A 25,388-nucleotide genomic window follows, 5' to 3' on the forward strand; every position below is an offset into this window, starting at 1 on the left:
TCTTGCCGCTATTGTGGCTTAATAGTGGGACCTGTGAACTTGAGATGCAGCCCAACATGTAGCCCCTCGCCTGCCCTATCCGTTGCTGTGTCGTTCCCATCACTTTCTTGAATTGCCCAGATTTTCACACAAGGAAACCTTAGCGAGCATCGGCGAAATACAAAAATGCTCAGGTCGCCCATTGACTTCAATGGGGTTCGTTACTCGAAACGAACCCTCGAGCATCGCGAAAAGTTCGTCCCGAGTAACGAGCACCCGAGCATTTTGGTGCTCGCTCTTCTCTAATAAGAATCTCAACAATATAGAATAGAGGTCTGACTATATTGTCTACTGTGTTTGAGCAACATCCACCCATTTGAGCTCTATTGATTTTAATTATTGTGTGTCTTCTGACACATATGGGAAAATAAAAGTACGCCTTTTTATTATTTATAATCAATAAAAGTTAAGTTTTGTGATTTGTGGTCCTTTCGGTGACAAGTTTCCGAAGAGGAAAGGGGTTCGAGAGTGATGCTATACCACAGGACCCTGGCAGACAAACTGATGGTAAAATTCCCATCCGACAGCGCTAGTGGCAGAAGGCGCAGTTCCGAGGGCCAGGTAGCAGGGGAGGCGCGGATATCAGGCAGCATGTACAGCACAGGCAGGGGAACACTCTCCAAGGCCTTTGCCAGCTTTATGGCTCCCCAGCAAGACTGTGTCACTGCTCCCCAGTCAAGGCTGAGTCGGCGGGAGCACTGTAAAAGGATGGTGAGGGAGTACGTAGCCGATCGCACGACCGTCCTCCGTGACGCCTCTGCCCCCTACAACTAATGGGTGTCGAAGCTGAACACGTGGCCTGAACTCGCGCTGTATGCCCTGGAGGTGCTTGCTTGTCCTGCGGCTAGCGTCTTGTCAGAGAGGGTGTTTAGTGCGGCTGGGGGAATCATCACGGATAAGCGTACCCGCCTGTCAACTGACAGTGCCGACAGGCTTACACTCATAAAGATGAACAAAGCCTGGATTTCCCCAGACTTCTCTTCTCCACCAGCGGACAGCAGCGGTACCTAAACAATACGTAGGCTGCACCCGCGGATGGAAGCATCGTTCTCTATCACCACCAAAAACGGGGACCTTTTAGCTTCATCAATCTCTGTATTATATTCATCCTCCTCCTCCTGAAACCTCATGTAATCACGCCGAACGGGCAATTTTTCTTAGGCCCACAAGGCTCAGTCATATTACTTTAGTAAACAATGTTTATATGTTTCAATTCTCATTAGAGCGTTGAAACTTTCACCTGAACCAATTTTTATTTTAACTGGGCTGCCTCCAGGCCTAGTTACAAATTAAGCCACATTAACCAAAGCGATTAATGGGTTTCACCTGCCCTCTTGGTTGGGCATGGGCAATTTTTCTGAGGTACATTAGTACTGTTGGTACACCAATTTTTTTGGGCCCTCGCCTACAGTGTAATCCTAATAATTTTTATGGGCTTCGCCTGCAGTCATGGTACAGCAAGGTGTGTGGGGTTGGCCTACACTTTTGCTACATAAATGTAACTGGGGCCTTGTCTATACTGCAACTACTGAAATGTGAAAGAGACTGTTATCTCCCTAAACTGCTGCAACTGGAATGTTACTGTGGCCTGTCTTGACTGCTACTACTACTGAAATGGAACTAATACTGTGCTCCCCCTATAATGCTGCTAGTGATATGTTACTGGGGCCTGTCCCTAATGCTACCGCTGAAATGTTACTAATTCTGGGCTCTACGTATACCGCTGCTAATGCTATGTCACTGGGGTGTGGAAACGGAGGCTTCCCAAAGACATGATGGTGGCGAGGCCATTTCCCACCAACGCGGTTAATGTTAAGGTGCATATAACCACGGACACGTGGAGAGGACACGTAGTGCCTCAAAAACATCCCCCTCCTCCTCCAACTATGAAAACACTCTTGGCAAATACCTTTGCATTGGTCCGTCTGGTGGCAGTCCAAGAATTTCACCTTTACCGACACAACAAGAGAGCCCCCCCACCATCCCCCCGCCTCGGCCCACTTAATCCTGGCCACATTCCGAAAACCAACTAAATAAAACCGCGCTACTAGGTCCGCAGTCGCCACAACATTCCCACCAACGCGGTTACTGTTAAGGTACATATTACCAGTCTGACTGGGGCATGCACTGGGGGCCGAAGCACAACTATATTGTATGTGACATTAGCTCTGCTGAGCAGGGCACTGCAATGGGATACATTTATGTACCGCCGATGGGTTCCAGGGAGCCACCCATGCTGTGGGTCCACAGGGACTTCACATTAGGGAGTTGTACCTGCCAGTGTCTATGTATTAAAAACCCCGGTCAGACTGGGGCATGCAGTGTGGGCCGAAGCCCACCTGCATTTAATCTGACGTTACCTCAGCTGTGATGGGCAATGCAATGGGATATATTTATGTATCGCCGGTGGCTTCCTGGGACCCACCCATGCTGTCGGTCCACACGGAGTTGTAACTGCATGTGTCCACGTCTAAAGAACCCCAGTCTGACTGGGGCATGCAGTGTGGGCCGAAGCCCACCTGCATTAAACCTGACGTTACCTCAGCTGTGATGGGCAATGCAATGGGATATATTTATATACCGCCGGTGGGTTCCAGGGAGCCACCCATGTTGTGGGTCCACAGGGACTTCACATTAGGGAGTTGTACCTGCCAGTGTCTATGTATTAAAAACCCCAGTCAGAATCGGGCATGCAGTGTGGGCCGAAGACCACCTGCATTTAATCGGACGTTACCTCAGCTGTGATGGGCAATGCAATGGGATATATTTATGTACCGCCGGTGGCTTCCTGGGACCCACCCATGCTGCCGGTCCACACGGAGTTGTAACTGCATGTGTCCACTTCTAATGAACCCCAGTCAGAATGGGGCATGCAGTGTGGGCCGAAGACCACCTGCATTAAACCTGACGTTACCTCAGCTGTGATGGGCAATGCAATGGGATATATTTATGTACCGCCGGTGGGTTCCAGGGAGCCACCCATGCTGTGGGTGCACACGGAATTCCCATTGCGGAGTTGTACCTGCAGCTTCTGATGGAGGTGGCACAGGATTGGATTTCTAATTGCTTCTGTACAGCATTGTGGGCTATCACCTCGCCCCTTTTAAAGAGGGTCGCTGCCTGGCCATGCCAACCCTCTGCAGTGTGTGCCTGCGGTTCCTTCTCATGGCAGACGCACTTATAAATAGACATGAGGGTGGTGTGGCTATGAGGCCAGTGTGTGGCATGAGTGCAGCTGAAGGCTGCGCAGGGACACTTTGGTGTGCGCTGTGGACACTGAGTCGTGCAGGGGGGGGGGGTTGGGCAGCATGTTACCCAGGAGAAGTGGCAGTGGAGTGTCATGCAGGCAGTGATTGTGCTTTGTTGGAGGTAGTGTTGTGCCTAGCTAAGGTATGCCTTGCTAATGAGGGTTTTTCAGAAGTAAAAATTGTTGGGAGGGGGGGCACTCTTGCCGCTATTGTAGCTTAATAGTGGGACCTGGGAACTTGAGATGCAGCCTAACATGTAGCCCCTCGCCTGCCCTATCCGTTTTTGTGTCGTTCCCATCACTTTCTTGAATTGCTCAGATTTTCACAAATGAAAACCTTAGCGGGCATCGGCGATATACAAAAATGCTCGGGTCGCCCATTGACTTCAATGGGGTTCGTTACTCGAAACGAACCCTCGAGCATCGCGAAAAGTTCGTCTCGAGTAACGAGCACCCGAGCATTTTGGTGCTCGCTCATCTCTTTTGGTTATCTATAATGGAATGTTTCGGATGTGGACACAGAATAGTGTGCAACAATATTGAAAAAAACTGATGGTGGAGCTTATGCGATCAGGTCAGATATTAATGGGAACCTGTCACATTGAAAATGCAGTCATTATGTTATAGAGCAGGAGGAGCTGAGCATATTGTTATATAGTTTGTGGTAAAAATTTCAGTCTAGCTTGAGTTTTTTTACTTAAACTTTTGCTTTTTCTGAGCTTGGAGGTCCAGTGGGCGATCCTATCAGTGACTGATTGCTATTTCTGTATTCTCAGTCATACATAGACAGGAAAGCGCACAGGACCTCTAACTTCAGAATGAACTATGATTTAACCCCTTCACACTCCAGGATATACATTTACGTCATAGACGTTCGAGGTTTGTATGGACGGGTAATGAGGATCGATCCCGCTCGATAGAGTGCAGGTCCCAACTGTTTCTTACAGCAGACAACCGCCTGCAACAGCTTTGATCAGCCCCGCCACAGATCGCAGCTGTTAACTCTTTAAATGCCAGTATCAATTCTGACAGCAGCATTTTAATGCCCCAATTGATGAGATCGTGAGATGCCATTTGGTTGCCATGGAAGCCGGGGGACTTCTGAAAGCTTCCAGGGCTGCCATTGTAAATTTCCGTTATAATGTAATATTATGGTATTACATCTTACTGCAGGAACAATCAAACCATCACGAGTTCTTGTGATGGGAGCAATCAAACCATCATGAGACCCAAAAGAATGTAAAAATCAGTTTTTTGCCATATTTAAAAAAAATATATATAAATAACCCCAAAAACATATTTGGTATTGTTGCGTCCATAAAAGTCTGATCTATCAAGGCAATGAATCACTTACCCCGCATGGTGAACATCATCAGAAAAGAAAAAAAGACAACGCCCGAATTGCGCTTTTTTGGTAACCCCATCTCCAAGAAAAAAATGTAACAGCAATCAAAAAGTTATGACGATGATGATTATCCGTTCAGTCACATCTGACCCTTGGTCACTCCATAGATCAATGTTCTCCACACGTTTCTGTCTTTCACTGCTTCTTTCAATTCTATGATTGACATGTTCGTGGTGGCCTTGATTGTATCTAACCATTTTGTTCTTTGTTGTCCTGATCTTCTCTTTCCACTGATCTTGCCACCCATCAGTACTGTTTCCAGTGACTTGGCGCGCATCACGTGGCCAGGGAAAGAGAGACGCAGTTTGATGATTTGGCCCTATAGTGATATTTTCGATTTGTCGCAATCTAACACTACCTTGTTCATTGTCATGACAGTCCAAGGTATAGGTAGCATTCTCCTCCAGCAACATCGTTCAAACGCATCAATTTTCCTTCTGTCTGTTTTTCTGAGCGTTCGACTTTCGCAACTATACGTCATTATGGGAAAGACGATTGCATTGACTAATCTGTTTTTTGTTGCAATGCTAATATCCTTGCTTTTCCAGATCTCTTCCATTCCTTGTATTGCATTCCTACCATTGTAATCTGTCTCTTGTTCTCAGGTCTAGATTGCCCATTTCAATCGATTTTGGATTCAAGGAAGATGAAATCTCAGACCGTCTTGACTTCTTTAGTGTTAATTTTTATGTTCACTGTACTGCTGCTTACCGTGGTCATGACGTTCGTTTTCTTGCTGTTGAGATACAGTTCCATGCATTCACTTTCCTTTTGTACTTGGTGGATAAGGTATTCCAGGTCCCTTCCACTTTCCGCAGGCAGGGTGGTGTCATCTGCATATCGGAGGTTGTTGACATTTCTGCTACCGATTTTGACTCTGATTTGTAATTTGTCCAAATTGCATCGCCGCATGATTGTTTCTGCGTACAGATTGAAAAGGACTGGTGATAGAATGTAGCCTTGCCGTATGCCTTTCTCAATTCCGAATCAATCCGTGTTTCAATAAGCTGTCCTGACTGTTGCTTCTTGGTTGTTGCAAAGCGATCTTATAAGCAGTTCAATATGTTCTGGGATGCCCATTTGCTTCAGACACTTCCAAAGCTTCTCATGTTCCACACAGCCGAAACCTTTGCTGCAGTCGATGAAACACATGTACACGTCCTTTTGATACTCTCGGGTCTTCTCCATAATCCAGAGCAGGTTCGCGATTTGGTCTCAGGTGCCACATCGTTTGCGGTAGCCAGTTTGAACGTTCGGCAGTTCCCATTCAACAATTGTCGCAATGTGTTTTTGTATGATTTTTAAAATAATTTTATTTGGGTGATATATGAGGGCTATGGTGCAGTAATTTGAGCATTCTTGAGCATCACCTTTTTTTGGAAGTGTGATGAAGACAGATCTTGTCCAGTTTTTGGGCCACGATTTGGAGCTTCAGATCTTTTGACATAGGTTGGTTAGGATCTTGACTGACACTGGTTTGGAGCAGTCCGGCTGCTATGTGATCAATGCCCGGAGCTTTCCTGTTTGGTAGTTGTTTCAGGGCCCATGTGACTTCTTCCTCCAGAATGCGCGGTTCTTGTGCAACTTGATGTATGTGATCTAACGCGGTGTCTGTTTGAATACGTGCATACAGCTCTGCTGTATATTCTCGCCACCTATGCTTGATTTTCTTCATGTAATAATTGGCCATCCTGGTCTTTGATGGTTGCTGCCTTGTGTGGTGCGAATGGTGCCTGGTTCTGCTTCACCTGGGTGAAGAGAGCTTGGCTGTGGCCTTGCTGGTTTGCTTCTTCCAGTTTTGCACATTGGTCGTTCCAGTAGCGCTCCTTGTCTCGTCTGACTTTTCTTTGAAATTCCGCATTTATCTGTCTGAATTCAATGATGGTGCCTGTTGCTTTAGCTGCTTTGTGCTTGTTGGCGATCATGATGGATTCATCCAACAGCCATTGTGATCGTTTTGCTGAGTTTTTCAAGAGGACAATTTGTTCAGCTGTATTTAGTGTGATGGATTTGATTTCCTCCCATAATTCATCAGGGTCTTTTCCGATGTTGCTGAGTGTTTCAAATGTGTTATTTACTTCGACTGCATATCATAAAGGGATGTTGTCTACTTCGAAATGGAGTATTTCTGGTGACCTTTTGATGTTGTTGAATCTGACCTTGATTTTTGCAACTAGGAGCTGATTATCGGAGCTGCAGTCTACACTCGGACTCATGGCCATAATTGAGCTTTTCCAATGCAGTTGACATAGGAAGTAGAAATTTGGTTTCAATGCACGCCATTTGGGACTGGTCATGTGTACAAATGGCGTTTCGGCTGCTCAAAGCACGTCTTCATGATCAATAAGGAGTTTTCTATGCAACATTGGACCATACGGTCACCTGCATTATTCCGCGAAACCTAATTTGCCAACGACTTGTAGGTCTTCTCCAGAACCGATTTTTGCATTGAAATCTGTTATAAAAATGATATCCTTGGCAGGGGTCTGATTGATTGCTTGGTGGAGATCGGCATAGAACTTTTCAATGTCCTCATCTATTGCATCGGTTGTTGGCGCATAAACTCGCAGAATTGTTATCGAGCGAGGATTCCCATTGATGCACATGGATAAGATCCTATCGTTTATGGCATTGAAACAATGGACAGCTTTTGACTGCATTGTATGCAATGAATGCCACTGTATTGCATCTGATAGTGTCACTGCCTGAGTAGAAAACGCTATTGAAGTAACCATTGCCTGTCCAGTGAAGCTCGCTGATACCCGACAGGTCAATGTTGAGCCATTCCATTTCATTGTTTAAGATTTTCAATTTGCCCATGTTTATGCCACAGATGGTCTACACGCTGATGTTGTGAATCTTTGAGAAACACAAACAAAACCTTTCACTTGAAGCTTCATCAGGAGACCGGCATCCAAATGGCTTTGTCCTGCCCACATCATTAGTGCCCAAGTTATTCGAGTTTCGTCCTTGTTCTTCTCTGGTGGCTTGATCAGTGCCTTCCAGCCCAGGGAGCCCGCCTTCCAGTACCATATTGGGAAGCAATTGTTTTTGATCCATAAACTATTTTGGCAGTGGTAGTGGAGTAGTTTGCCACTGCTTTCCCCACCCCTCCCTATTTATCCGGGCTTGGGACTGGCGTGCAGCTGTTGCCAACAACGTGGCTGGGTTCAAAAGGTTATATATACTCCAAAATGGTACCAATAGAACTTACAGGAGGTCCTGCTAAAAATGAGCTCTTAAACAACTATGTCAGTAGAATAATAAAAAATGTATGGCTGTCAGAAGATGGCAGCAGAAAAGAATTTTATTTTTTTCCAAAGATATTTTATATTTTAAAAGTAGTCCAGCAAAAAAAACCTATATAAATTTAATATCATAGTAATTGTACTGACCCACAGAATAAAGTTATCATCTCATCTTTGCTGTCGCGTGTACACTGTAAAAACAAGACACACCCAAATATGGTTGTTTTTTTTCCACTTTACTCCACTTAGAATGTTGTAAAGGTGTTTTAGTACATTATATGGTATATTACATAGTTCAATTGAAAGATACCACTCGTTCTGCAAAAAGCAAGCCCTACATTGATGGATAAATAAAAAAGTTATGATTTTTTTCAACATGGGGAGGAAAAATCGAAAATGAAAAAAAAAAGTTTGCGTCCTTAAGCGGTTAAATGAATAAAATACAAGTTATACTGAATCCTTCCTCATAAAACTACAGTATATATACGTGTGCTAAGCTCCTATTACTATATAACATGATCTTTTGTTGTGTTGCTGGCCACATGTACGGAATGCAGGTTGCTGTATGGGGGTTCTACAACGCGTGTATTGAAGGTCTGCATTCAGAAACATCTCTTTGATGCTTGGAATACTAATGCCGATCAGATTTCTGGTGTATCGGGACATTTTCAGGATACCACGGTTGCAGTGTTTCAAGCTTCCAGTTGAATGGTATAAAGTTGGGTAATTTGCCTGAGAAGGGTGGTGACCGGAAAAGACTTTTGTTAAACTGGGAGAGGTATTTTAGATATTCGCCCTGAGTACAAGACACCCAACAAGTCATTATAGATACTAATAAATATATCATTATTGACTTTGCCTTTTGTTTATTCACATGCATTTAGTACAAAGATTATCTCATGACAAGTGGATATGTGTTTCTTAATTATAGCATTGACGTTTATATGCGAACGGGGTCATGTGTTGCGTAATGGATACTGATAATGTGATATAGGAGGGGTAGTAAGAGCAAACACTGAGTTACTGAATTAGCTATGACTCAGAACATTCTTCAAAAGACAATGGATTTTGTTTGTGAGGTTATTTTTGTTAGAAGTAAAGTCAATTTTTCCGGAAACCCTTTGGAATGCTGGATTTTTTCACCTTTATTTGCTTGTACCACAGTTTCTAAAGGCTGTTAATGTAAAAGTCAATCTTTTCTAAAATTTACTTTAAACTGCTCAGCCAGCTAGACATGTGAGAGAAGGTGAGTATTAACAGGATGTTGGCCCCCTCGACGTCTTACAAACTGCTATGCCTTCTACTCTGGTGTTTGTGACCTTGTTTCCTACTGTACTTTTAAGAGCATACCGGTAAGACAAGTTGAGGTCTTAAAAAAACTCCCCCACAGCTGATGCTTAGCGCTATTAATTAATTATGTTGATTGTTTTACCTCTTTTTAGCTCAACTCAATTAAGGCACAAGTACTGTTTGATCAGTGACTGCTACCTAAATGCATGTCAGTGTAACCTCCACAGGAGGTCTGAAGGCTAAAACATTGGGGAAGCTTTACTCTTCAAATTGTGCCAGAAAATTGTCTTCCATGCTTTGCTCCACATTTACTGCGTGTTTTAAACTTGGACTTTATAGTCTTAAAATTGGACAGATCTCCCATCCAGCTGTGATGAATGTGTCGCATTTTAGAGGGCTATCCTGGAGACTCGGGACATTTTTCATTTTCCCTAACGTTTCCACTTATTGCTATTATTTGAAGCATCCATCTACATCCTCAAACTGAACTTCAGTACACTGCTTCATTCCAGCCGGCTTCAGATTTCCACATTGTTATTTAAAATGGCTCAGTGCCTTCAAATTCTGTAATGACAACACAGTTTATACAGATGGAAATGAGCACTTGACTAGCAATAGGGCATTGTGGGAGATGTAGTTTCTACACTCACAGATGGCCATTTTAACCCATTAACTCCTTACTGACGGCCCTATTGCCTTTTTATTTCCTTCCTAAGGGCGCCCACCCACTGGCGATTTTTTTTTTCTTTGCGTTTTGCGTTTTTTCTCAAGAGCAATTAGAATTGAATGTACTCCTGTCCACTGGCGGTTTTTTTTGCGGTGCGTTGCGATTTTTAACATAGGAACTGTCAGTTGCATATGTGTCCTTATTTTTCTCCTAATGCACCCATGAATGTCAATGGAAATTAATGGAAAAGGCGCGAATAAGCCGCAAAAACGCCGCAAAAAACGCCGCGAAAAACGCGGCAAAAACGCGCCGAAAACGCTGCATTTTTCACGCACGCAAATCGCAAACGCCAGTGGGTGGGCGCCCTAAGGGGGCTTTAATCCTCAGGGATGTAAAAACATGCATCCCTTGAAGATAAGGCCTCATGTCCACAGAAAAAATCAGGCCCGCGCGGATTTCTGCTGTAAATGCACTATAATGGTCTTTTTTTTCATGCGGCAGATCAATTAAGATATGAGCTCCTGCACGCGTGATCCACACTGAAATGAAGCATGTTGCGTTTTTTTACACGTGTGAAATACACAAATCACTTAAAATACCATACACGGCTATTTAATTAACTGCGGATAGTCAATGCATTCCTATGGTATGCGGATTTGCATTTTTTGTCATGTGTGGATTTGCTAAATATAATTTCCCCGTGGACATGAGGCCTTAAAGCCCTGCAGGCACTGGACGTGACAGATCCATGCTGTCGGTTACCAGAGGTAGCTAAAAACCTGGAGCTGTGATCCCGGGCTACAGGGAGCCTCCTCCCAACCCTCAATGTGATCGGCGCTATCCAATGGATAGCATTGATTGCATTAAATTAAATAAAAAGTGAAAAAAAGATAGAGATTCAGCTCCCCTCATGGATCGCACCCATCAGGGAGGCTGAAACTTTTCACCCAGGTCCTCCACAAAGCCCAGCGATGTCCTGCTCCAGACTGAACCCTCAGCCGTCTTCTGCGCATGCACGCCAAGGAAGGATTGGCGGCACATGTGCAGAAGCCCAGATCACATGGGAGATTTAAAATTTACAGGTAGCTGGGACACAGGAGATGTCACCGGGGACCGCAGTGACTGTCCCTGGGTCCGTGATTGCGGTTAATCAATAGTTAACTGTTGTTAGCTGAAGGAAAAAAATAGGGCAGTTAAACTACCACATGGGTAAAATCCCTAAAAAGTGTCTGGTCCTTAAGGTACAAAACAGCCTTGTCCTTAAGGGGTTAAATAACAATGTGGAAATCTGAAGCTGGTTGGAAAGCAGTGATGGTGTAGGTCAGCCAAAAAGGTACTGGAGTTCAGTTTGTTGACTTAGATGGAATTTGGAATAATGCCAATAAGTGGAAATGTTAGAGAAATTTTGAAAAATTTGCCAAGTCTCCAGAATACCCTTTTTTAGGTTACTTTCACATGGGCATAATATGGATGCATTATTGTACCCATATTACAAATAGGTATCAAGACCCAACCAAAGGTCTACTGACCTGAACTCACATCATCATAGATACCACGGTCTAGCTTTTATAACATCTGTTATGTGAACAGCTTTTACATTGCTTTTAATATTTAACACTTTTAAATGTTTGTTTGCTTTATGGGAATGATCTATACATAGTTACTCCCCACTGCCATGTATACAAATAAATATGTAAATGAACATATTTCTGGATATACCTGTAACTGAATATTGTTAGAAGCAGTACTAGGTAAGTTTACTCCATGTTTGTATGTCTTCTTTGTCTTCAGGCTTCCAAGGCATGGAGAGTGAGGAATGCTACACTCTGTAAAAAAAAATCAAGCACCTAGAAGAAGTTGTTGTTTTGCTGCAAAACTCGGCATGAGTTAAATCTCAGGCAGATATGCACATAATTACAGTTGTAGAGTGACTAGATGAATGGTTACCTGAGGCCCTTAAAGTGGTTCCACCCTTAGCCTATAAAAAAAAGTCCCTCAGAGGCTCCTTGTGCGTAGTGACCTTTTTCCCACTTGTGTAGAGCTTGTTGACCACTAGACGCCTCTATGACGCAATCAAAGAGATTTTGTCCAGTTAACAGAGTTTGAGAGGGGCACATTATTGGAATATAAAAAGCTGGATGCCATATCAATGAATTGCCTGCCACCTGGGCAATTCTGACCAGACCGTTAGCAGGTGTTGGGACTAGTGGATGCGGGAGGGCATGTACACAATGCCACCAGGTTCAGATACCACCAGTAGTGTGAGGGTTTCTGCTGGGATCTGTTGTACTACATGGGTTTTCAGCGCATAGCTTCACAGGTGGTGTTGATTGAGCTGGCTGGGTGTGGATTGCTCCAGCCAACCAATTCCCAAGGTCTGCTGCTCATATATACCAGCTCCTCTGCTAGAGGCTGCTAGCCTTTTGCCTGTTTGTTCAGTGTGGGCAGTATCATGCTCCTGCATGTCTGTGCGGCTCTCGGTACGTGTGATGTGAACTGTGTCTTGCTATGGGTCCATTATCATCTAGAACAAGGTAGGTCCCTATCAGGACGATTGCCCCACATTGCAGGCAGGTTTCCTAGGGCTGGTTGTCTCGTTAGTGTAGGGACCCGCAAGACAGAGAGGATCCTTGAAGTGGGCTTGCTGGCTTAAACACCTTGGCCACAATATGAAATAATACCTCTTATTGTATCTATTCCATCTGTTTATACATACAGGTATGCTTCATGCGTGTTTTGAGCGTATATCAGCCCCTGGTTTATGTCTGTCCGCGAGTATGAAGTCTGTTCCACAGTTCTGCTGTTTGCTCTGGTTTCGCCAGTTTGTGAGTAAGTAGGGCACAACATTTATGTGTGTTTCTCAGTCATGTTCGCGAGTTTCGTGTCCAGTACGCAGTTCTGCAGTTCACGTCCCAGCAATACTCTGCAGAGTGTTCATGTCCTAGTTTGATGTTATAGAATACACATGTACACAGATTAGGAGATATTTGTTCATGTCCCTGTTTGCCATCAACAAGTAGAGAGGATCGTCTGATCGTCCAACAAGCGCAATCAGCTGCAATTGTTTTGTTGTCTGCGATCCACAAACAGATGACATCTTTGTTAAAGACACCTGTGTCTGATAGAACCATTTCCAAATGCTTAGCTGAAGGATGTCTGGTCTCACAACACTCATAAAGTATACAGTCTTTGACACCCACCGTCGCCTCCATTTGCAGTGGTGTTTGGAACAACTAAACTGGATTGCTACAGAATGGAACCAGGTTGTCTTTAGTGACAAATCCAGGTTTAGTTTGGGCCATTATGATGCCCATGTTCGTGCCTGCAGACCTAGGGGGTGAGCACCTCAACATGCCTTTGCTGTGAAGCAGTACCCTGCCCCTGCTGATTGTGTGATGGTCTGGGGGCATCGCATACAACAGTTGGTCACCCCTAGTAGTGATAAGAGGGACAATGACAGCTCAGTGATATGTTCAGGACATCCTGCAGACACATGTGTTCCTCTTATGGCGGCTTCCAAGAGGAAGCAGGATAATGCTCGGCCGCACACAAAAGGGGTAACAGGAATGTCTCCACAACATTGCCACACTTCTGTGTCTTGCCTAATCACCATATTTATCACCAATAGTTGCATTTGATTCCAACAACTTCTTTTAGGTGCTTAATTTTTTTTTTACATTAAGTGTAAATACTAGAAAGCCATATATGTAACAGCAAGTATTAACTATATGACTGTAAAATAGGGACATTAAAAATTCTAAGCATGTCTTTGCATCTTGTATGGATCAATTCTTACATAGGAGATACACGTCTGTTGTGAAACAAATAATCTACAATTAAAGGGGTTGTACCAAGATTACAAGTTATCTCCTATGCATAGGGTATGTGATAACTTGCTGATCGGTGAGGGTCTCACTACTGTTCTTGAGAACAGATGTCCTCCATCCTCCTCATTGCAGGATTACTGCACCTCCCACTGTCAGGAGTAGACTGAATGGAGTGCTGGTCTTGCAAGCACGATATTGCTCGACTGACATTCATTGGGACTGAGGAGATAGCAGAGTGGCAAGTGCTCGAGTATTTCCATCAGTGCCATTGAAATAATTGGAGCACCGACCTTGCATGCTTAACCAGCACTCCATTCATTCTAATGTCACTGTACGGGAAGAAGCAACCCCAGTAGTGACAGGCGGGGGGGGGGGGGGGGGGGGACAAGAGACCCCTGTTTTCTAAATCAATGGGGGTCAGCACCGATCAGCAAGTTATCCCCTATTCTGTGGTCTGGCTACCACACCTTTAATCTGAATAATACATAATAAAATGCTACATAGCAATCAAGCTAGACATGTAGTTTACATAAGGGTTGTGAATAGAGATGAGCGATCTTACTCGTTTAGGGCGTTTTTGCACGCGAGCACCGCTTTTTCCGAGTAACTGACTACTCGGATGAAAAGATTCGGGGGGCGGCGTGGTGGAGCGGGGGGTAGCAGTGGGGAACAGGAGGGAGCTCTCTCTCTCCCCCACCCCCACTCCCCTCTGCAACCCCCCGCTCACCACCGGCGCCCCCCCAAATCTTTTCGTCTGAGTAGTCGGTTACTTGGAAAAAGCGGTGCTCGAGTGCAAAAACACCCTAAACAAGTAAGTTCGCTCATCTCTAGTTGTGAAGAATGTGGTAATTAAATCTAATCAACACTGCTGGCCAGCACTGTATGAACAGTGCACCAGTCTCTTCCATGATTAAACATGCTATAGATTAATTAATAGGGTACATGTCATGTTAGAAATAAATTGCTGGAAAAAAACTGTGAGTTCCGACCTAACACTTTCTGTTCTAAGTAGAATAGTATCCAAAATAGTGAGAAATATTGTATATATGGCATTCAGAACACTGGCATGAATACAATGCTAAATCTGACCTAATGTATAAGAGCTATTATTTAGAAGTGATTTCCCAGCATGGTAGGTCCTGAATATTTTTACAACTATAGCAAAGTTTATCTTAACTTTTAGTGCATTATGATAACTTTTGCTTCCCTAAGTTTACTCTTTTAATTGCTCTAGAATGGGTTTTGTTGTGTTAAGACAAGAGAATAATAACCTGTGAACAGTTTAAGAGAAAATAACTTGATGCAGAAACTTATTCTGGCCAAGTTAAACTTTGCCATGCCTGTTAATATATTTGGCATTGAAGACTATAACACTAAAATGCGGATGGATGTGTCAAGGATTAAATGGGAGGGAACATGCAACCTTTATTTGCAGAAGAAGTAGAGAACTGATTGTATATTAGTGACACATTCAAGTGTTAGGCAATGGCATATATAAAGGCTTGCAACGTGTAACCTACTTCAGAACTACAGAAGGAAGATAGATGATGATCAGTAATCTGATGCTTCAAGCATCTGAACAGTACTGGTTGAATATTGCTTATATAGCAGATATAAGGAATGGTCATTTAACTTGCACAACCAGTTTTCTCAATGCTTAACTGAGCAACAGTTACTGCAATTCTACAAATCTAGAGTTTTGACAGTTTCGGAAATGCTTCTGAGTGACCTCAGGCGGGGCAGGTCTTTTTCTTTACTCAAGCTACTGTCTTTTGCATTTTTGACGTTGTCTGGCACAATTTTCATTAAACACATGCGTAATCCATGCACAGTTAAAGACTTTGACGATCAAGTGGATAATGCCAGGAACCAATACTGCAGAAATGAAGTTTATAACCTTCTCAGCCTACGACCACAAGAACAAGGTGAGCTCAATTGTTCAAAGATTATTAGAGGGGATTCTGATGCTATAAAACAGGGCATGCAAATTAATGCAGTCTTTAAGGAAAAACACAAGCATTTAAATGAGCAAGATTATGTCAACATGGGTAATAACTGCAAGTACTTTAAAGACTTCAGAAAATATATCACTATTCCTATGAGCAAGGAGGAAGAGGACTTTCCAATTGCCTATTCCATGGTAGTTCATAACAACATTTATATGTTTGAGCGACTTTTAAGAACTATTTATGCCCCTCAAAATATTTATTGTGTGCATGTGGATGAAAAGTCACCAGAACAGTTCAAGGCTGCAGTTAGAGCAATCGCCTCATGTTTTGATAATGTGTTTGTGGCATCCAAACTGGTGAGAGTGGTCTACGCATCATGGTCGAGGGTACAGGCTGATTTAAACTGTATGGAGGATCTACTGAAAAGTAATGTCCCTTGGAAGTACTTGCTGAACACTTGTGGGACAGACTTCCCATTGAAAACTAATGCTGAGATTGTAAGAGCTCTCAAAACTTTAAATGGAAAAAACACTATGGAATCCGAGAAGCCATCAGAAGGCAAAAAGGGACGTTGGAAACATCACCATGAAGAAGGTGATCATATTTCAGAGACCAAGATTGAAAAGCTACCTCCACCAATCGACACCCCCATGTTTACAGGAAATGCCTATATTGTGGTATCCAGTGACTTTGTTAAATACTTATTTGAAGACCCGCAGGTACAAAAATTCATAGAATGGTGCAAAGATACTTATAGTCCAGATGAACATCTCTGGGCTACATTGAACCGAATGCCTGCTGTTCCAGGCTCATCCCCTCACAATGACAAATATCAGCTTTCAGACATGAATGCAATGGCTAGAATGGTAAAGTGGTCATACAATGAAGGACAAGTAGATAAAGGAGCTGCCTACCCTCCTTGCACAGGGGTCCACCGAAGGGCTGTATGTGTATACGGTACAGGAGATTTAGGCTGGATACTGAAGCAGCATCATTTGCTAGCCAACAAATTTGATGCAGAGGTAGATAACGTTGCTGTATTTTGCTTGGAGGAATATTTAAGGCATAAAACAATTTTTAAAAACAATCTATAATGTTTGAACAAGTGTAAATATATATTATTTCATTGTCCGCAGTTGTAAAATATAGTGAACTAAGAAACTAACAAACTTACAGATTTGGCACTTATTTATCCTGTTTGCTGCAAGAAAGAAAGAAATGTGATTTATTTCTCAGATTATTTTTTTTTATATAGCGTCAAATTGTTTACTGCACTTGAGAGACACTTAGGCCCCTTGCCCACGGACGTGATTTCGCTGGCGGTAAATCGCCAGCTATTCACGCCGTCTAAAGCTTTCCATAGCGTTGCTATGGAAAGCGCCGGCCCCTTGTCCACGAGCAGAAAATAATTGTGATTCTTTGTTTGCGGCCGGCAATTCGCAGCATGCTGACTGGCAGGGATTCGTCTGCCGGCTCCTGCTCCTGGGCGGCGGCTCCCGCGTCCGAGATTCGCCGCGGGACTTCGCAATGCCCCCGTGGCCCCGTGGGTCTTAGGACCCGTCCACACTGGCACTTTCATGTACATTTGATGTATGAGATAAAATGCATGAAAGAACTTGTAAAATGCATGCATTTATGGATTTCATGTCTTTAAAATTTCATGCATGGTATACATTTTGAGATGCATGTGATATGGAGAATGTGTGCATTTTTTTACTGTAAACTTCTCTTTTCTTAATAAAGTTTGGTAGTTCAACATTTTATTTTTCCTTATAAGGCATTTGATCATAAAAACTGTATGTGTTAGGCTATATTCACATGGGCGAGCACAATACTGAGAAACGTATCCCGATACCGTGCTTGCCAATGTGCGATTTTCACGGCAATGCGTTTTTGATTAAAAATCGCATCCCATCTCTTCTGTGAAATTGCAATCTTCACAAGCATATTAAAGCACGTGAAAGTATGGCAAGTGTTTCCCCTAGAAAAATCACATCGTATGGCATGCGAGTACCATGCAATTTTTCCCCCAGGTCCCATTGGAAACAACAGGAGATTCCTCCTTCAGAAATGCCCCCAAATTTTTTTTCATGCAGCACCGCTCCACAGAATAAAGTTGCTCATGTGAATAGGTCTATGGATTTCATATTCATCCGAATCTTGTGCACATTGTATCGCACAAAACTCGCATGGATTTCTTCTTCATGTGAATAAGCGCTTAACTGTATGCAAACAGTCATATGATTCCATACGTTTCTATTAACTGCAATGTTAAAAAAAAGTGCACGTATGCATACATTGTTTTTTCTAGGGTAGAAAAACATTTCACCCACTATAGCTTATGAGTCAATTAAATGCTACATTTTCATCCGTTTTTTGGATTAAAAATGTGTGCGTTTCATGGATAAGCATATGACAGTGTGGGACGGGCCCTTATTGAACATTAGCTGTACGATACAGAATTCTAGGTGACTCCACTGGTGATACGTCACAGCTATTATAGATTTCCAGAATGACTACTACAAGGAGTTGCACTTAATTTTCCACTTTTTATTTCTGCAGCCTGAAGCTCTAAATGCGCTATTTAAACACACATAGAATATACATTTTTGTTTGAGATTTTCTGTGATTGCATTGTATGTACTGAGATCCATTGTATTTATTAAACATTCTTTATTGTTATTCTAGTTCAGTTGATGTCTCTTGTCAATTAAGATTATTGGCATTTTAAATATACATAATATAAAATCAATCACATCTAAAAAGAAGTTATAATCAATGCAATAGCTGGCAATGGACAATAAATAATGCTCATCTGCAAGATCATTGAGGGCCATAAATATCATTGTGAGCACATTTATTTTTACCAGTGATCTTGAATGTACGGGCATAGCAAAGTTTAACTTGACTCTTAACCCCTTAGTGGCCAAGCCTGTTTGCGCCTTAATGACCAGGCCAAATTTTGGAAATCTGACATGTGTCACTTTAAGGGCGCATTCAGACGACCGTATATCGGCTGGGTATTCACTCCAGCCGATATGTGGCGTCTCTCTCTGCAGGGGGAGGAGGCTGAAAGAGCCGAGAGCAGTGCTCTGAGCTCCCGCCCCCTCTCTGCCTCCTCTCCACCCCCCTGCACTTTTTTCAATGAGGAGAGACAGGATGGAGGTGTAGCTAATTCCTGGAATTTAGCCCCGCCCTGTCCCACCTCCTCTCATTGCAAATAGTGCAGATGGGCGGAGAGGGGGTTGGGGGGGAGAGGGGGCGGGAGCTCAGAGCACTGCTCTCGACTCTTCCAGCCTCCTTCCTCTACAGAGAGAAACGCAGTATATCGGCCGGCGTGAGTAGCCGACCGATATATGGTCGTCTGAATGCATCCTAACATAGAATAACTCAGTGAAGGTTTTGACTTGGCTTTTTCACCACATATTGTACTTCATTTAAGTGGTAAAAATAGACCAACAGAATTTGTGTATATTTATTAAAAGTGCCAAAATTGGGAAAATTTTGAAAACAAATTGTCGTTTTTTTACATTTTCAACTGCAGTATCTCAAATATGTGCAAACATAATATAGAAATTTGTGATGAGATATATATTTCCATCTGTTTACTTTATTCTAGATGCACATTTGAAAAACGTCATTTTTTTAACCATTTAAGAGACGCACATTCACATTGATTATCATCATTTTGAGGAACACTTTGTTTTCCTGCACCAAGCCAAGATTGCAAAGGCTTATAGGTGTCAGAATGATATATATCCCCACAAAAAAGCCCATTTTAATTAACCACATTGCTGGTGGGTGTTAGCTGTTTTACACAGTTGACATCTGCTGGGTATAGAGTGGGCCTGGTTGCAGACCTGTTTCATAGGTGCAAGAGGGCGACATATATGCCCACTTGCGCGTAAGGGTGAATGATTCAATTTCAATATTTTCATTAGGCAAGAGCCCTGCCAACTAAATCTCTTGAATCTGAATCCTCTTAGTTAAAAATATGGCAAAGTTAGCTGTAATGTGTTGAATATACTGGACACACTACCAGTTCCTTTCACCCTGTTAACAGTATAAGGCCTCCTTCACACGGGTGACAAAGTCACACGATTTTGTTGCATTGCTACAATGCTACAAATCGCATGTATGTGAAGCCCATGGTTTCCTATGGGTTTCTTTACACATGCAATGTTTTGTAGCATGCAACAACCCAACACAAAAACCTTAAGGGACCCGCAATATGCCCGCGACACGCAAAGTTTTGGAGCCCATATTTCCCTATGGAGTCTTCCTCACTGTTGCATCGCATTGCACGAAAATGTGATTTTCGTGCGGTGCGATACAACTTTGACAGTAGGAAATCCTACTATCAAAGCTCTAATCTAAGCCCTAGCTGCAGAAATTTTTTTTAAAAAGACATTCATCACCTTAGAAGTGCTCTCTGCCGCCGCAGCTTCTCCCCGAATGCTGTCACTGCTTCTCTTCATCTTCTGGCTGAGGATTGAAAAATCCCCGCCTCCTGGAAGCGCTGGCTGTGATTGGCTGACGCTTAGCCAATCACAGCAAGCGCTCGATGAATGGCAGTGATTGAACAAATTACAGTCATTCGTCAAGCATTGGCTGTGATTGGCTAAGCATCAGCCAATCATAGCCAGCGCTTCCAGCAGCTGGGGATTTTTCAATCCCCTGCCAGAAGATGAAGAAGATGATCAGTGCCGGGACCAGGGGAGAAGCTATATTCCAGACAGCACAGGAGAGGTGATGTATACTTTTTTTGTCTTCAGTTACAGCTTATTTCGGGGTAGGGATTAAATTATTATATAGCCCATAGCATTCAATGGCAAAATGCCATTTCATCTTCCACTCAAACACAAAATTATATATATATGTATTTACTTCTTTACCTTGAGTGCACCGGCAGCCTGATGAAGGCTATGTGCACAACACAGTAAGAGCAGAGGGTAGCGCTATACTCCCAGAACAATGTCTAGGAAGTATTCAGTAGCCTGTATTCTAACTATATAGTACATAGGATTTAAAGCTCTGGTGCTGCTTGGTAAAGTTGTTATCCAGTAGTTCAACAAAACAGCAGAAAAAGAGTCTAGAAAGAAAAGAAAAGTCTCACTGCTGTGTGGTGATGGCAGCAAAAAGCTGCATGTGACAGCTGAGGCCAATGATCAGCTGCAATAGTCAGATGTCATTGCTGGCATCCTATAAGTAAAACCAGTGGCCACGAATGGCTGTGAATGGTGCATCGAGCGCTGGCTCTGATTTGCTAAGCACGGCGCTCAAGAGCAAACCAGAGCAATCTCTTGCTGGAGACGGTGGGGATCTGGACTGTGCCTGCTAGGTGAGTATAAGACACCACTGGAAAATAATACCCTGTGCCTCTTTTGGGGCAAAAATTAATATAATAATGTCGCTATCCTAGTCTCCTCCATAAATGTCATATAGGTATTGTCTTATGTGGATGCACTGTGCAAAGCTGTCATCTCATTTTCTGTATGTGTGTTGCATAGCTGCGGCGTCTGAAGAGTTAACTGTGTTAAAATCATTGCCTGTCATCCCTGTGGGCTGAATGTATCTATTCTAGTGTGTCATGTGGTATAAGTGAGGATATAAAAGAGAGAGATTGAGAGAGGGAAAAAGGAGAAAAGGGTTCCATCTTCAGGAAGAGAGAGTGCTAACACAGAGCCGCATGGAAGCACCTTAAAGGGGTTGTCTTGCGAAAGCAAGTGGGGTTAAGTACTTCTGTATGGCCATATTAATGCACTTTGTAATATACATCGTGCATTAAATATGAGCCATACAGAAGTTATTCACTTACCTGCTCCATTGCTGGCGTCCCCGTCTCCATGGCTCCGTCTAATTTCGGTGTCTTCTTGCTTTTTTAGACGCGCTTGCGCAGATGGGTCTTCTCCCTTCGGCTCGGCTCGACAGCATCGGTGTTTTGGCTCCGCCCCCTTGTACGCGTCATCGCGTAGCTCCGCCCCGTCACATGTGCCGATTCCAGCCTCCTGATTGGAGGCTGGAATCGGCACATGGCCTGACCCATCAGCGCAAGCGCGTCTAAAAAAGCAAGAAGACACCGAAATTAGACGGAGCCATGGAGACAGGGACGCCAGCAACGGAGCAGGTAAGTGAATAACTTCTGTATGGCTCATATTTAATGCACGATGTATATTACAAAGTGCATTAATATGGCCATACAGAAGTACTTAACCCTACTTGCTTTCGCGAGACAACCCCTTTAAGCTTCCATATTGGTGAAGATGGAGGAAAAAGAGTGACTAGCCGTAGTATCTGGAGAGTGAATGTGAGTAGAGTGAGTCCCTTCCAGAGAGAGAGTGCACTACCCCAGTTTACTAAAACAGGTACCTATTCACAACACAGGTGTTTTTTTTTTCCTGAGCGGCCAACCGCCATTAGGGTCACCGCACAGAGGTACTTAATTGTGACACTCTCGAGGATGCTGTGCGGGGTGCATTTAGGCTAAGCCGTCTTCTTGAGTAATTTGTCTGCCAGAGTGTTTGTTGAGTGACCCCTACCCTTTTCCTCCTCCAGAGTGCTCCCAATTTCAGGATCGGTGACATATAGATAACGTGGACTATAGGGCCACAGTGTTCCTGTGTATGCTCCCTACCTCTGAGCTTTAGCTTGTAGTTGCTGCAAGTGAATTGTACCTGTAACTTACTGCTGTTCAAGTTTATTCCAAGTAAAAGTTATACAGGGCCTTAACTGTTCCTAAGGACCCGAGGTGCTACACACAAGTCTCTGTGTTATTACTCCGCCCCATAAAATAACCGTGTGTGGGAACGGTGGCATCACGAGTGATATCGACTACAACCCCCCTCATCCCCTTTAATCGCACTCCCAGCAAAAGGAGTGTCGAAGCTTGGCTGGCAATCTACACTGGACTTGGTCGCGTGTCATCCCTAACAAAGCATGGTAAGTGCTACCACGACACGTCAGCACTAGAGATGAGCGAACGCGTTCGTCCGAGCTTGATATTCGTGCGAATATTAGGGTGTTCGGGATGTTCGTTATTCGTGACGAACACCATGCGGTGTTCTGGTTACTTTCACTTCCTTCCCTGAGACGTTAGCGCGCTTTTCTGGCCAATTGAAAGACAGGGAAGGCATTACAACTTCCCCCTGCAACGTTTAAGCCCTATACCACCCCCCTGCTGTGAGTGGCTGGCGAGATCAGGTGTTCGCCTAATATAAAAGTCGGCCCCTCCCGCGGCTCGCCTCAGATGCGGTGTGAGTTAGATGAGGGACAGTGCTGTTTATACCGGAGCTGCTGTAGGGAAAGAATTGGTAGTTAGTGTAGGCTTCAAGACCCCCCAAAGGTCCTTATTAGGGCCACTGATAGCTGTGTGTTGGCTGCTGTTAGCAGTGGGATTTTTTTTTTTTTCTCAAAATCGCCTCTGCAGACCGTTGCACCTGGCATTAGGGACAGAAGTGCTGCATAGGCAGGGAGAGTGTTAGGAGTGAGTGTAGCCTTCAAGAACCTCAACGGTCCTTTCTAGGGCCATATTTATCCGTGTGCAGTACTGTCCAGGCTGCTGTTGGCTGTGCTGCATTTTTTTTGGGCTTCTCAAAATCGCCTCTGCAGAGCATTGCACCCTCCATTGATACTGCAGGGAAAGAATTGTATAGGCAGGGCCACAACACAGTTATTATTCATAGAATATACGCAGTGCTGCCTGTTGGTGGGAAAAAACTGAAAACAAATCTATTTGTCCAGCCTGTGTCCGTCCTTACGCCTGTGTAGACGTGTGAGCTGCGTGAAAAACATTGCTAAATCATACGCAGCCAGCTACGCTTTACTGCTGGGTTCGCCATTTGCTTTCCTTAATTGGGAAAAAAAAATACCTGCTCTCCAAGAGTTATAATAACTCTGCTACCCTCACGTTCTGTGACACATAAGCAGGGACACAGCGCAGTTATTAAACTTCGCAGGTTCATTGAATATACGCAGTGCTGCCTGTTGGTGGGAAAAAACTGAAAACAAATCTATTTGTCCAGCCTGTGTCCGTCCTTACGCCTGTGTAGACGTGTGAGCTGCGTGAAAAACATTGCTAAATCATACGCAGCCAGCTACGCTTTACTGCTGGGTTCGCCATTTGCTTTCCTTAATTGGGAAAAAAAATACCTGCTCTCCAAGAGTTATAATAACTCTGCTACCCTCACGTTCTGTGACACATAAGCAGGGACACAGCGCAGTTATTAAACTTCGCAGGTTCATTGAATATACGCAGTGCTGCCTGTTGGTGGGAAAAAACTGAAAACAAATCTATTTGTCCAGCCTGTGTCCGTCCTTACGCCTGTGTAGACGTGTGAGCTGCGTGAAAAACATTGCTAAATCATACGCACCCAGCTACGCTTTACTGCTGGGTTCGCCATTTGCTTTCCTTAATTGGGAAAAAAAATACCTGCTCTCCAAGAGTTATAATAACTCTGCTACCCTCACGTTCTGTGACACATAAGCAGGGACACAGCGCAGTTATTAAACTTCGCAGGTTCATTGAATATACGCAGTGCTGCCTGTTGGTGGGAAAAAACTGAAAACAAATCTATTTGTCCAGCCTGTGTCCGTCCTTACGCCTGTGTAGACGTGTGAGCTGCGTGAAAAACATTGCTAAATCATACGCACCCAGCTACGCTTTACTGCTGGGTTCGCCATTTGCTTTCCTTAATTGGGAAAAAAAAATACCTGCTCTCCAAGAGTTATAATAACTCTGCTACCCTCACGTTCTGTGACACATAAGCAGGGACACAGCGCAGTTATTAAACTTCGCAGGTTCATTGAATATACGCAGTGCTGCCTGTTGGTGGGAAAAAACTGAAAACAAATCTATTTGTCCAGCCTGTGTCCGTCCTTACGCCTGTGTAGACGTGTGAGCTGCGTGAAAAACATTGCTAAATCATACGCACCCAGCTACGCTTTACTGCTGGGTTCGCCATTTGCTTTCCTTAATTGGGAAAAAAAATACCTGCTCTCCAAGAGTTATAATAACTCTGCTACCCTCACGTTCTGTGACACATAAGCAGGGACACAGCACAGTTATTAAACTTAGATAATTCATTCACTAGAGGCAGTGGGGCCTTTCGTTTTCCAAAAAGGGCAAAAATTATATTTGGCCTGCAGTCTTGCGCCAATTTATTTCCTGCCTGGGAAATCTAATCACTGGTAATACAGCATGCTGAGGGGTAGGGGTAAGCCTAGAGGACGTGGACGTGGACGTGGCCGAGGACGCGGAGGGCCAAGTGAGGGTGTGGGCACAGGCCAAGCTCCTGATCCAGGTGTGTCGCAGCTGTCTGCTGCGCGATTAGGAGAGAGGCACGTTTCTGGCGTCCCCACATTCATCGCCCAATTAATGGGTCCACGCGGGAGACGGTTATTAGAAAATGAGCAGTGTGAGCAGGTCCTGTCCTGGATGGCAGAAAGTGCTTCGAGCAACCTATCGTCTACCCGCAGTTCTGCGCCGTCCACTGCTGCCAATCCGAATCCTCTGTCTGCTGCTCCTCCTTCCTCCCAGCCTCCTCAGTCCACTACAATGACACCTGCTCAGGAGCGGGAACACTCCCAGGAACTGTTCTCGGGCCCCTGCTTAGATTGGGCAGCAGCGGTTCCTCTCCCACCAGAGGAGTTTATCGTCACTGATGCCCAACCATTCGAAAGTTCCCGGGGTCCGGGGGAAGAGGCTGGGGACTTCCGCC

General features: G+C 44.0%; 1 protein-coding gene across 1 annotated transcript; it reads left to right on the forward strand.

Annotated features, from left to right (window-relative positions):
* The first annotated feature begins 15,267 nt into the window (after nucleotides 1–15,267).
* Nucleotides 15,268–18,359, forward strand: LOC136612270 (beta-1,3-galactosyl-O-glycosyl-glycoprotein beta-1,6-N-acetylglucosaminyltransferase 3-like). The gene has a single exon (XM_066592501.1). The coding sequence runs from the start codon at nucleotides 15,438–15,440 to the stop codon at nucleotides 16,764–16,766; it is 1,329 nt and encodes a 442-aa protein (XP_066448598.1). The 5' UTR covers nucleotides 15,268–15,437; the 3' UTR covers nucleotides 16,767–18,359.
* The last annotated feature ends 7,029 nt before the right edge of the window (nucleotides 18,360–25,388 follow it).

This window comes from Eleutherodactylus coqui, chromosome 2, assembly GCF_035609145.1.
Source record: "Eleutherodactylus coqui strain aEleCoq1 chromosome 2, aEleCoq1.hap1, whole genome shotgun sequence".
In the NCBI taxonomy this organism is placed as follows: domain Eukaryota; kingdom Metazoa; phylum Chordata; class Amphibia; order Anura; family Eleutherodactylidae; genus Eleutherodactylus; species Eleutherodactylus coqui.

Excerpts from the sequence above, each read along its gene's own strand:
- LOC136612270 (XM_066592501.1), top strand. The coding sequence starts at position 15,438 with ATGCTTCTGAGTGACCTCAGGCGGGGCAGGTCTTTTTCTTTACTCAAG.